General features: G+C 43.2%; 1 protein-coding gene across 1 annotated transcript in view; it reads left to right on the plus strand.

Moving 5' to 3' along the window:
• The window catches only part of RFXAP (regulatory factor X associated protein), a 48,714-nt gene extending 38,037 nt beyond the window's left edge, over positions 1-10,677 (plus strand). Inside the window, exons 3-5 of the mRNA XM_066340387.1 lie at positions 6,139-6,750; positions 8,870-8,977; positions 10,468-10,677. Coding sequence (XP_066196484.1) covers positions 6,139-6,750; positions 8,870-8,977; positions 10,468-10,578 — 831 coding nt within the window. The 3' untranslated portion in view covers positions 10,579-10,677. The remainder of the gene's footprint in view (positions 1-6,138; positions 6,751-8,869; positions 8,978-10,467) is intronic.
• The last annotated feature ends 3,127 nt before the right edge of the window (positions 10,678-13,804 follow it).

Consider the following 13,804-nt stretch of genomic DNA (forward strand, 5'->3'; position numbering starts at 1 on the left):
CCATGAATTGGACTCCTTTCTCTCTGACTTTATATAAAGGAAGAGTGGGCTAGGAAAGCATCTAAATGAGGACCCAACAAATCTTATTTACTGACAGTTCTTACTATGCAATTTCATAAACCAGAGTATCTTGACTTTCATGTGTCAGGAACACTCTATGCCTCTGCCCTTCCTTCTGTGGGTGCCCTCTACATCACTGCAGTACAAAGAAGACAGTGATTGTGATTCACTTGCTCTTTCAAAAATGGTGGCTTAAACAGAGCAAATCACACACACACTTGATATCAAAAAACAAAACAGAAAAGCCTCCATGACTGGGTAAAAGGAGAGAAAAAGTTGCTATTTCACAGCTTCAACAAAATGCTAGAAAAGTGTGCAAAAATAGCTCAAGAAAATTTCCTGTTAATAGGTTAGAGGCACCCTTTCCACTAAGGAGATTCTCAAATGTGAAATACATCTTCCAGAAAAACCAGACACTTTTGATAACACATGTGAGAAATGTGGGGCATAAAGCCAAAAATAGAAAATATAAATCTTGCTGTCCAGATAACTATGCCAGAAGTAAATGTAAATCTTCCAGCTTTTGCTTGAAATGACATGCAAAACATACTTATGAGAGCTATACAGAAGATACTTCACTGCTTGATTAAAGATAACTCAGAACACAACCAGTGAATAAGTTGGTGAGTGACCCAAAAGTGTGACTTCCTTAGATCCTGAAACAAAGTCCCTGGTGAGAAGCTCAGCAGGACCTGGCAGTATTTGCTCGCAGCCCAGAAAGTCAGTCATATCCTGGGTTGCACCAAAAGATGGTTTGCCATCAGGTCAAAGGGAGGGAATTCTGCCCCTCTACTCCACTCTTGTGGGACCCCACCTAAAGTGCTGCATCCAGCTCTGGGGTTCCCAACATATAGGTGGTGAGACACTGGCACAGGTTGCCCAGAGAGCTTGTGGATGCCCCATCCCTGAAGGATTCAAGGCCAATACTGGATGGGGTTTTGAGCAACCTGGTCTAGAGAAAGGTGTCTCTGTGCATGGCAGGGAAGTTATAACTAGATGATCTGTAAGGTCCCTTCCAACACAAACTGTTCTGTGATTCTATGAACGTCAGCACAAAGGCCAGAAGACATGATCAATGTTATCAGTTGTTACAAGATAGGAAGGAAAAGATGCTGACATTCAGACACAGGTATGAGTTGCCTGTATTTGGCAGCCACAGCTGTTGGCAATGGACAGAGCAGCTAATGTGACATATTTCCCTGCCAGGAGAGGATTGCTTCCCTTAGCTAGAGCTTTGCTTCCATCTAGTTTTAACTTCCTTAATAAGCAAGGCTCTCTACTGAATGTTCCATAGACTAAAACTGAGCTCACTTTTTTTCCTTTCTTCATTTTTGTAAATTTATCCCATTTTTGATATTTACTGCTTCATTAAGCATAGTGACTATGCCTACTTTTTCTACAGTAAGCAATTTTCTGTTATTCATGGTTTCTTGGTTATAAGGGAGAGAAATATTATTTTAAAGTAGGCCTGAATTCAATGATTTAGATTGAGAGGGAATCAACCTGTGAAACAGTAATAATTAGAATTAGCAGTGCTGGCCCTCTGCCAAGGTGGTCACTGTTCCATACCATGAAGGCACATATAACAACTCACATAGACTAGGAGACAGCTGAGGTCATATCCAAGGATGTTGGCTCTGCATAGGGAGAGAACATCCAGAATGACACTGATCCTACCCAGAGGCTAAAAGCAATAAACATGATCCATTCACTGTGAATGGAAATCACCTAGACTAACCAAATGGGCTGCAGTTAAGTTTTGCTTCAGAAATTCAAAATGACATCAAAGAAACACTGTTTTGAGATTCAGTAGTGGTCCAGTAACTAAAGCTGTGGAGAGAACAGAGGCCCATAATTGTCCAGTATGAGGTTCAAGCCATAGTCTAAAACCTGTCCTGCACACTTTTTTAATGTCTTTTTGATTGGTTTTACTATAGCATGAATGCTAATAAAATTAAAACACACATTTCTTTATGTCTAATTATGTGTAAATACACAGAAGGGAAGATTTTCTCTCAGCATACTTATTCAATTTACCTGTTGTCATGGGACAAAGGTAACCATGTAAAATGAGAGCTGCCTGAGGAAAGAAACCTATTTCTAATGGCCATTTTTGTAACACATATACTAACAGAATACATATCATAATGGAAACCAAACTTCCATTTCGTCAGGTTTTTTATTTCTATGATTGCAAAAATGTCTGTAATTCATAAAGCTTAATGAGTATCTGATTACACTAATTTTGTATACTTGAACAGTGCTAAGAGAGATGTTTAAAAGATTTGATGAAATTGGCATCAAATTTTTGTACACTTATCTGAAAAGCAAGCTTTAACAGACTGATTACAGTAGCTTAAACACCTTTGGCCTGCTATTTGAGGTGAGACTTCAGCACTCATTGGCACCTGGGTATTTGTATCCGTGAGCACATTGATCACTCTGTGCTTCACCTTCCTTTGAGGGCAGATTTGTTTTCGGACTGCTGAGCTTTGAATCTTTCCATGACTGTATCACTGTGCAATTTGGCTTGAACATCAAGAGCAAGTAGGAAGAATAAACGGGGAGTTGGCTAAGCAGTACAAGGTACAACAAAACAGAAAAATCTCTTTGAAGTATACACTTGCATTTGGATTCCCTCATCAAACTATGTGTTTCTAAAGAGATGTATTATAAAAACTATTAGTTGTCAGCTTCCTTCAGCAGTCTTCATTCATTCTTGTTTATCTTTCGAGTACCACTCATTTCTGTTTTAAAACCCCAAATGCTCTCCTTGACTCGAGCTGTTAATTTTATGATGAATAGCCAACAGCAATAAGTTACAAGATACTTTGCACTTAGATTATGTTTGTAGGGACATCGCAACACTGGATGTATGAATTTCAGAGTCCCATGTCTCACAGAAGTTCTTAGTATGGCCTGTGCTTTTACAGCATATGGAAAAGGCAAATACACTTCTTTGTAAAAGATGACAGACAGATAAACAGATAGACAGAAAGACACACAGATATTTATGGAACAAAACTCATATCATCCCTTATAGAAGAGTGCTAAAGTAACTAACAATTTGAAAATATTACTTCAGCTATTATCATTAGTACTATCTTGGTTTGTAAGCAGGACAAATCAGCTTCTTCAATGACTATTACCTTTCTGAATCTTAACTGGTTTTTGAAAACAGGTTGTTTCTAAGACAATTAAGAACTGGATGTTAAGAATTAGCACAGGCATCCAGAATATTAAAATGAACTATTTCAGAAACACAAATGAAGAGACAGCAGAAAATCAGAGAACCTATTTAAATATTTATTTAAGGATGTCAGCCTACGGACAAATGAACTTATTACATTTCAGTAAATTAACTTATTACATTTCAATAATTGTATTTGTCTCTTTTTAATTGCATCTGGGAATACAAAACATGAGATGTGACTGCACCTGGCTGGATAGCAACGATGGACAGACTGATGATAAAATTTTCCAAAGATGACCTTCCTTCTCCAACAGCCAGATATACAGAAGTGCAGCCCGAGGAAATAACTACTTTTTTTTATTTTCCATCAGAATGTTTCTCTTTTCTGAGCAAACCAGCAGAAAAGAAGAAGAGAACACCAGTGGCATCTCTTTAAGAAGGACTTGCTTTGTTAGCTGTCACTAATTTACTACCTGTGTATGATTCTATGCCCTCAAGCAAGCAGATTACAAGGTTCTGGGGAAAGAAAAAGAAAATTGGATAATGCTTTACATTCCAGTACAGTAATAGACTCAATTAATATAAAATTGATTTGCTAATTAATTAACTTCTTCAATATCTTTGTAATGTACTGTTAGTTTTCTGTGGCTTTTTGATGCTCTTTGTTCTTCAGAAGAGGAAAATGAGAACCACGGAGTTGAAGTACACTTCCAGGCATAGTCTCCAATGAAATCCCCATGTGCTACCACAGTGTCTAAGGCAGAATTCATGTTATTCTACAAGTGAGGAAGTTTTCAGCGGAGCATTTGGTTGGAAACTTTAACTCTGTGAATAATTTTCTCACGTAGCCTTTAACTGCTTTGGTCTGGTGGTCAGAATGACCCATGCCAAATCCTGCTGTCTTAGCGGGGCTTCACAGAAGTGGATGACAGTCCCAAAAAACTATTTCTCATGGAATTTAAAGGTTAACAGTTTCCTGTTTCTTTTAATTATTTATCATGTGTATACATGTAGAGAGTGTGGCTGGAAAAAAATGTGATTTATTTTGATTCATTATTACTTCAGATTTTTATTTTAATTAATGTCAGGAGAACTTAGAATTTTAGGAAGACATTCTTTCAAGATGCATTTAAAGCAAAAATAATAAAATTATTTCAATGGACCTATAATGTGAAAAAGACCCCAAACATTTTGCAATGACATCAAAATAGTTAACAAGCAGGAGGAAAACAAAGCTATGTGTAATTTTTGTATGTTTCACTACTGACACAGATCAAGGCTGAGTCCTAAAGAAAACTTTTGGCAAGTTGTCTCAGCATGGCTGTAACAGAGATGAAAGACATTAAAGCAAATGCAGGGAAAGTAAGTCTTCACTGACAAAAATAGTCTGTAATTCCAGTTTAACTGGAGCTGAAGGTCATCTCGCCCATGACTGTTTGGTCAAAGGCAATGAGGATAGAGTTACTGAGTTCACTGTGATTTTTCTAGGACTATACCCATCATTAACCATTCTGACAAATGAGAGAGAAGTGTATTATGACAAGATCGAGGGTGAAACAGAATGGCTACAACCGCTAACAGCATAATCATTTATCTTAGTGACAGGAAAAGGGAGCTGCAATAATTGCCAGGGAATTAATGGAGTCAGCAGTGTTCTTTAATATCGGATGAACTGCTGTGTGCAATGAGAAAGGCAAGAACGCACAGAAAGTAAGGAGGTAAGACAAACAAAGGGAGGCCAACAGCAGGCGGTCAAGGAGATGGTAGTGGGACTTCTCTGCAGCCATGCAGAAGTAACCCAAGGAGAGAATTGATACCCAAAGGAAGAAAGGGCAAGGAGCAGCATGCTGACAGCCACATGGGCAGTCACTAAAGGCAACAAAAAGGCTAAGTGGGAAAAGCCAAACTGCATCCCTGTATGTGCACTCTCAAGTGACAGTGGGTGAAGAGCAAGGATATAAGTACAGAGTAGAGACAGAACTTGTGAAGATCAGTGGCTGAAAGGCTTGTGTCTGGACCATCACAGGACCACAGCTGGACAGGAGGCTGAGCAGGCTGACACGGTGTAGAATCCCAGAAGATAACAGGATAATGTGTATGTCTCAAAAAAATATAGCTGGATAGCCATGGAGACAACCAAGGAATGTTCGCACTAACAGACAAGGATTGCTGTAACAATTTACATTTAACACTCTGTGAGAAAGAACAAGATGCGGCTGGAGACAGGGGCGGGGGGGCATGGGGAGGGGGGTGGCACTTTTCCAGGACAAACAGCCTTGTTGTAGCTCCTGGAGATGAATACAACACAGAATCACACTAGCACAGGAATGAGGGCAAAATGTGGGTATGGACTGTGGGAGGACATCAAGACCATCCAAGTCCCTCCAAGCCCTCTGAGCCATTTTCCAAAAGATCCGAAAGAACAGACTGAGCACAACAATTAATTTCCATAGAAAGCAAGAAACCTGTACATGAAAAGGTACCCCCCTCCAAGTCTGGGCAGCACCTTTTTTCTCTTTTCTCTCCTTTTTTAAATTCTTTTTTTTCTTTTATTTTCCGCTTTCTGATCCCTCAACCCCTCTTTAATTCACCTTTTCTCTCTTTCCTTTCACCCTGCCCCTATATCCAAAAACCACTACCGTGTGTTTACGCAGTACGTCAGGGACTAACAAACCAATTCCCACGCCAAGCGTGCAATATGCTACTACACCACTCTGGCTGCTTGCAGACCCTCTGGCTTCCATCGCTCTTTCGAGCAGCTACCACCCGGGCCCGAACCACACCGGCGGCCCCACCGCGGCCTCACGGCCCCCCGCCAGCGGCGCCGCCCCGGCCCCTGAGCGCCGCAGGGGGCGGAGCCGCCATTGCCGGGCCCCGCCCCTGAGCGCGGCCGAGGCGCCTGCGCGGTGCGCGCGGCGGAGGCGCGGGAGCGGCGCGCTCCGGGAGCGGCCGGGCCGGGCACCGCCGCGCTGCGGGGCAGCCCCGCCGCCGCTCCCGCCTCCTCCGCTTCTTCCTCCTCGTCGCCGCCGCCGCAGCAGCAGCTGACGCTGTTTGTGATGCAGCCGGGCGGCGGCGAGGAGGAGGCGGCTGCCGGGGCGGCGGGGGTGGTGCTGCAGCCGAGCGCCGACCCGCAGCTGCCGCCGTCCGCTAGCGGCGGCCTCATGGTGTTCTACGAGCTGGGGACCGCCAGCGAGATCGAGGTGGTGGAGGAGGAGGCCGAGGCGGCGGGCGGCGAGAGCACGGCCAGCCTGGAGGAGCTGGAGGAGGAAGAGGTGGCGGCGGCTGCGAGCGGCGAAGCGGCGGCGGGCGGCGAGTGCAAGAGCTGCACGTACGAGGGCTGCAGCGAGACCACCACGCAGGTGGTGAAGCAGCGCAAGCCCTGGATGTGCAAGCGGCACCGCAACAAGATCTACAAGGACAAGTACAAGCGCAAGAAGAGCGACCAGGCCCTGGGGGGCGGCGGGGCGGCGGCCGCGGGGGGCGGCCCGCGGGCCGAGGTGAGGCGGGGCGGCGCGGCCTCGGCCGGTCCCGGGGAGCGGGCGCTTCCCTGGAAAGACGGGTTCTCTCAGACGGCCAGGGGAAAGGGAGGAGGTCCAGGGCCGTCCTACAGCTCGCGCTTCCTCCTGTGTGCCAGAGCCAACTCCGTTTGTTTTCAGCTCTGACATAAATTGTGGAAGCTCTACCAGAAGATTCCAAGTAAAGCAATATCGCTGGAAGATGCTTCGCTTGCAGCGTGGCTTTTTGTCCTGCGGTAGGGAAGTAATGATCCAAGAGAAATGTTAGTTTTGTTTCTCAGCTGGTGCTGAAGTGTGGAGTTTTAAAGTCACAAAGGCCATTGGGTATCAGGTGTATAAAAATCAGTTGTGTAGGTTCTTCGGGATGCCTTTTGGTTTTTACTTTTACATTAAATGGCAGGTAAATATATTTCGACCACTGCTAGTTAATACTTAATTTGCATAAGCTTATGTGTATTGTTTAGATGGGGAAATACTATCAGTGGGAAAACTGATGGTAATGCTCAACTTTTTAAATATTTTTTTTCCTACCATTTATTGACTCGGCTAGGACCAGTCAGCTAGGACTTCTCTAGGTGACTCAACTACGAGGATGGTCACTTGTACGGAGTTAGTGTTGTGTTTATTTTGTCTCATCTTGTATTTAGATGAGACAAACAAAGGGAAATAGTTTTACACTTGAAGTTGCTGAGGGGTTTGTAGTCAAAGGGGCAGGTGTAAAATAGTGATTGCCAGAAAAAAAAAAAATCATACCTGGCGCTCCTGCTGAAAGCGTCCCTTATATCATCAGCTTGGGGGAGTTGAGTCTGGAGTTGTGTGACTGGGAACTGATTTAACTGGAAACAGACCACCAAAATCTTTACCTGTTTCTGTTTTTCTTCATATAAATATAATGGTAATCATACTGAGTGTCAAATGAAAGAATCTTCTTTTGTATGTCTGTAAGAGCCCATGAGGCAGGTGCTTTAAACAAGGGAAGTGTACATGATGCTGCTAGGGAACATTCGCTCACCTTCTCTTTCAGTTCAAGGACTTGCTGAGGTTTTCCTGATGTATTCTGTAACTATAAGTGATGCATGTTCCATACAATATTTTGGATTTTTTGTTGAACCCTTATAAGCTCTGAGCATCTGTTACATATTGGGAGTTTCTTCAGGTCTGCTAACTGGTGTGAATACTCATCTTGTTTATGAATCTTGTTGGTGCCAACCTAATTTGCCAGGTAGTGTTTACATTACAACAGTTCCTCTTGTGTTTGTGATACTTACTTGGAAGGCTTGCCTCTTAAGTTTTTTCCTTCTCAGATTGAAAAGGCATGGCATGCTTGTTTCCAAGGAAAAAGTTAGGCACTTTTATAATCCTTGCTGTTTTGTGAGCCTTTTCTAATTCTAGTAGCTACTTCTCTTTTCATGTAAGAGAAGTAAGAGAGGTAAGAGAAGCTGCACACATTATTCAGGAGGAGACTGATTTATATACCAGCATGACTTTCCCTCTTCTTGTTCCCTTCCCTGATAGTTCATCCTGCTCAATTCTTGTGTCTACATAAATAATTGTGCTAGTTCAGAAAAGGGGACAGGATGGGAGAAGGGTAAAAATGCTGCATTTCATGTAGTGATGGGTTAAAACTTTTTGATCTGTAGCATGAAATAGTGATTATTGCATCTTGGAAGAGGGTGGGTTTTTTTCCCAGTTTGTGTGAGTGCTTTGTGTGAGTGCCCAGGTTGCTTTGAATGTAAGGAAACTAGGGCCTGAACTTGCAGAAGAAAGCAGGGTGCTTAGTGCTAAACTTACTTTCTTTCCAGTGGTATTATTAATGCCATTTTCAGTAGAAGTTCCTAGTAGAACAGCTCTGGTAACCTGTTTAGTTTTGCAGTGTAGAAGACTAACTCAGCCGCATTGCTTCACTCTTGCTGGTGAAATAGTGAAAGGAGGTAGAAGCAAGAGGCCAGGTCTTGTTTAGATAGATTTACATTCCTGTGCTGTTACTTTCCTCTGCAGATTGAGGAGGCAGATGTTCTTCACTCTTGGGATTTTCTGTGTATCACTGTATCAGAGTTTATAGTCTGACCTCCCTTTCTTTTTTCGTTTCTGTCACATGCAGGATAGTGTTGAAGGTTCAGTGTCTGTTACAAAGCAGAGATCAGGATCCATTGGAGATCGCCCAGCAAGACCTACTCTTTTAGAACAAGTATTGAATAAAAAAAGGCTGGTAAGTCTTGTTTTCGAGAGGTTTTGAACTCAAGTAAATAAAGGCAGTGTAGCAATGTTTATCCATCACCATTGTGAAAAAAGAAAATCAGTTTAATAAGCATGCACTGGATGTGCACATTTTCAAATTTGGAACATGGCTTCAGAGATGTGTGCTTCAGCCTCTCTGTGAAGAATACTAAGATGACTAAATTTAATGATAAGAAGTTTTGGTAGTAACAGATGTGGTGATTTCTTTAGGATAAATAGTGCCTACAGTATAACTGAGTTTGTTTTAGCTTGTTAAACCAAAGCAGTAGATAGAACAATTAATAGACTTTAGGTCTCATGTAAGCTTTACTGTGGTGTGTTTTAGAAATTGTAGACGTATCATATCATGCACTGGTTTCTCCTTTAACAAGCCCAGTGAAGGGAAATCATTCAGTAACTACAGTTTGTTTGTCTTCTTCGTTACAATTTTTTTTGTTGCATGTTTTTGCAGTCCCTGTTCTTCAAAAGTTCTTGGGACTGTTTGTCTTCTCTGTTACCTGTGCAACTCAATTTAACAATACTCATTGTAGTGCTTGTTCAGAAATTTGGAAAGCCTTAAAAGAAACAACATGTCAGTCTTAAGTATGCAACTACCTAGATGTATTTCTTGATAACTCTCAATGATAGCACTTTTTTAGTGATTGTGTCTAAATAAGCTCAGATTCTTCTTGATCTGGTTCTTGCTTCTCTCTTTCTCCTCTGACTTGCAGTTGCAATACCTCTTTGATTATATCACTGAAGTGACCATGGATAATGATAATGGATAATGAGTAAGCATCTAGGGAATTCATTCAGCTGAAAAAAACCCTTTTCCTGTATTAATTTTTGGAAGGATCAATTCCCAACCTTATTTGCCATTTGACCTTAAAATCACTTGGGCTGCCACCATGCAGGAATGAGTGTGAATAACCGGAGTTGGATTACAGACTGCAACTATTCAGGCCAGGGGCCAGATGCAGATACTTTGAGATACTTTTGTCCGTGTAGATGGACTGCTGTTTGAAATGTTGGGAAATTCTGAACAGTCAGTGAAAATCAGAGTATCTTGAGTCAGAAGGGACCCACAAGGATCATTGAGTCCAACTCCCTGCTCCTCACAGGACTGCCTAAATATATGTGCTACAGGCATAGTCCTGATGCTGGAACTCTGACAGGCCACATGAGCTTTGCTGCAGGATTACAATACTTTGTTCATTTATTAAACTGTTTTTGAGTTATCTGCAGTTGGAAATGTAGAAATTAGCTCAGTTGAAGCACAGCTTTAGAACTGAAGCACAATTGAAAGATGTTTCAGTTCTAGTGAGTCAAGAGATTACTCCTGTTTGCTATACTTAGAGGGTTTTTGTGATATTAAGCAACAGCAGTGGGTAATATGCAATTCATGTAATGGAAAAATATTACTGTGGTACCTATTTAACATATATGAGTTTTGTAAAGTAAAGTTCACTTTCTCTCTTTCAGTCCCTACTCAGAAGCCCAGAAGTAGTGCAGTTTCTGCAGAAACAACAGCGACTGTTAAGTCAACAAGCTTTGGAACAAAGGCAGCAACAGTTTCAAGGAGCATCTGGGTAATGAGGAAAGATCAGTGATCTGCAGATTAGTCTGGTGCTGATGGAGGGACAAGATCTGTACTTTGTATAAATACAAAGAATCTCAATGTTTAAACAAAAATGGAAGTTGCTGTTATGTATTTGTTTACTTGCACTTTCAAGGTTTTGAGCTGCTTGGGTGTTTCCAAACTTGTGAATGAATCATAGAATGGCCTGGTTGTGTTACGGAAGCTTCCCAGTCTGACCATTCAAGACTGACAGTCACTCTCCCAGTGCAAGAGACTTTAATTCTGGGACCAAAGCTCCTTCACTGTGGATCCAGTGATCCTCCAGTGATCTCACAGGTGCCCCATTTGACTCCCTGCACACCCAGCTTGAAGTCAGACCAGCTTTCCTTACTGGTTTGACCCCAGGTCTCAGACACCTTGTTCCATAAAGCAATTTATTAGCAGTGTAATAACACAGAAACAACCCGCGCTGGTGCCTCTGAGGAGGGGTCTCAGACAAAGGAACTCCTGGGTTTTCTATACCATCGTGGTCTAAGGCAAGCCTTCCTCTTCCTCCTGAGTCTTCCATTCCTGCCATGTCCCTGTGTCCATTCACCTGGCTAGCCACTCATCTTCCTGTGTTTCATTACGCAAAGTGTTGGCAGTTCACTGCCTCCTGTCTTCACTCCCACCCAGTGCTCAATTTGCATCTCAGTATGCATCTCTAACTGCAGCTTACAAATCAGCAACCTGCACCAGATATACTGCTCATTAGCTGGAAGGGACCTTTAAAGATCATCAAGTTCCAACTCCCCTGCTGTGAACAGGGACACCTTTCATACCAGGTTGCTCAGAGCTCCTTCCACCCTGGCCTTGTACACTTCCCAGAGGGGGTGTACATATCCAGCTTTTCTGAGCAACCTGTTCCAGTGTCTGACTACCCTCACAGGAAAGAATTTCTTCCTAATATCTAAATCTGCTCTCTTTCACTGTGAACCCATTCCCCCTCTCCTGTCCCTACATCCCCTTGTAACAAATCCTTCTCCATCTTTCCTGTAGGCTCCTTTCAGGTGGCTATTAAGTCACCTTGAAGCTGCCTTTTTTCCAGGCTGAACAATCCCAATTCTCTCAGCCTTTCCTTATAGGAGAGGTCTTCCATCCCTCTAATCAACTTTTGACCCAGCTCTGGATTTGCTGTAACAGGTGGATGTCCTTCCTATGTTGTAGATTCCAGAGCTGGACGCAGTCCATCAGATGGGGTTTTACCAGAGCAGAGGGGCTGTGATGGATTGACTTTGGCTGGACGTACAGATTTATAAATTTTCATTACCTGATATCACCTGTCCTTTCACAGATAGGAAAATAATACCTATCTCAAGAGTATCCTCTATGCCTCCAGATGTCCAAAATCAGGCCATGACTTGGGCTAGATTCCATCAGGATGGGTGCTCAGAACAAGAGAAGCAGCACACTTAATTATTAGGCAACAGCCTCGGCTCTGTGCCTTCCACTCTCTTTATTCCTCACAATATTCACGCTTCATCAGTTCATGTTATTTTTTCTGCTTTACTTTTGCAGCATACAATTTACACCACAGAGGTAAAATCTCCTTGGAGCACACACCAGGTCTCCCCATACTTCTGCATTTCTTGTTGCAGTTGAGTTGGCCACCAGACTCAGAGTGCTTCAGTAAAACTTCAGATGCTTCAGTCATGAGCACCTTGTTACTTAAAAGTCTCTCATACCTTTTCTCTGTTGCAATCCCATAGGCAGCTCCGGCTTTCTCTCTCTGCTCTTGTAGGCAGTTTTGTATAGTTAGCTGCTCAGCTTCCTCCTTCCCCTCCTCACAGCAGCTGTGAAGAACCAGACTCCAACTTCTAATTCGCTCTTTTATCACACCCATAGACGTGAAGGCAAGGCTGTTCCTACTCTTGGGTAATTAACACGGCTGCAATGTATTGGGGCAACAGTGCCTTCAGCACTACCTCTATCTTGTCTTCCCACAATTACCCCAAGTACACCCAGGTATTTGAGCGAAGACAATCCCATAGGCAGATTTGCCTTTTCCTATAGGGAGTGAAATTCATGCTGATTTTCCCCAGACACTTCCTCTGTATAGTATGGGGACCTTGTCTCCTCCCCCAGAGTGCAGGAGTTTTGTGTGAGCAGGACCAGGGAGGTTCGAAGATCCCCAGGTGTTAACTAGCCAAATGGCTTCTGTTAAATTTACAACTCAATCCTTCCATGCCCCATCACCAAACACTCTTAACATGGTCTTCAGCAGTCCATCATACCACACAATCTTTTCAGAGGCTTATGGGTCTGATAAGGGATGTGATGTCCATTCAAAGCCATGTTGTTTTGCTCAAGAGTTTATGAGATTATTTTAAAAATGGGTCCTGTTGTCTGATTCAGTTCTCTCTGGGGTACCGTGTTGCTACAGAATGTGTCTCTCAAGACCTTAGATGGTGTCTTGAGCAGTGGCAATGGTTCACAGGATATGTTGCCTGCCAGCCAGCCAGTTGTTGCCTCTACCATGGTGAGTATGTGACGCTTGCCTTGGTGTTTTCATGGCAGTGGTCCAGTTTGCCAGGCCTCACCGTACCAGAAAGCCAGCTGCTGCCCTCTATTCCAGGGAAAGTTTGGTTCATTGAAGCACATGCTTCTCATTCATGGATGATTTGTGCAATGGCCTCCATGGTCAGGTCCACCCCTTGATAATGAGCCCATCTGTCTGTTGCAGCTGGTGATTCATGGCCCCATCAGGTTATGAATAGCTCACCCTTCCACTCCCAGTCCAGATATACTTAAGTTAATTCAGTTTTGGCAGCCTTATCAACCTATTTGTTGTTTTGATATTCTTCAGTGGTGTGGTTTTTAGGCACGTGAACATCTCCCTGATGTACCTTTCCAGTCATGTTTTCAACCTGTGCACTGATGTTCTGCCCCAGTGCAGATGCAATCCAGCCCAGATGGGTTTATCCCTGTGTTGCCGACTGGTCTTCCATTTTTGCGGCCACCTCAATAGGGCATTAGCCACCATCCAGGAGTCAGGAGAGAGACAAGTCACTTTTCCTGTTCAGCAATCTGTAGGGCTAGTTTGGATGGCTTTCACCTCTGCAAACTGGCTTGACTCACCTGCTTCTTCAGCAGCCTCAATGGCTCCTCCACCTCGGATAGTTTCCTGCAACACGAAAGGATCCATGACTCAATAGGGCATAGCCTCTTTCATCTTCTGGTAACTCGTTATGTGGGGGTGCA

Source organism: Sylvia atricapilla, chromosome 2, assembly GCF_009819655.1.
Source record: "Sylvia atricapilla isolate bSylAtr1 chromosome 2, bSylAtr1.pri, whole genome shotgun sequence".
Lineage (NCBI taxonomy): Eukaryota > Metazoa > Chordata > Aves > Passeriformes > Sylviidae > Sylvia > Sylvia atricapilla.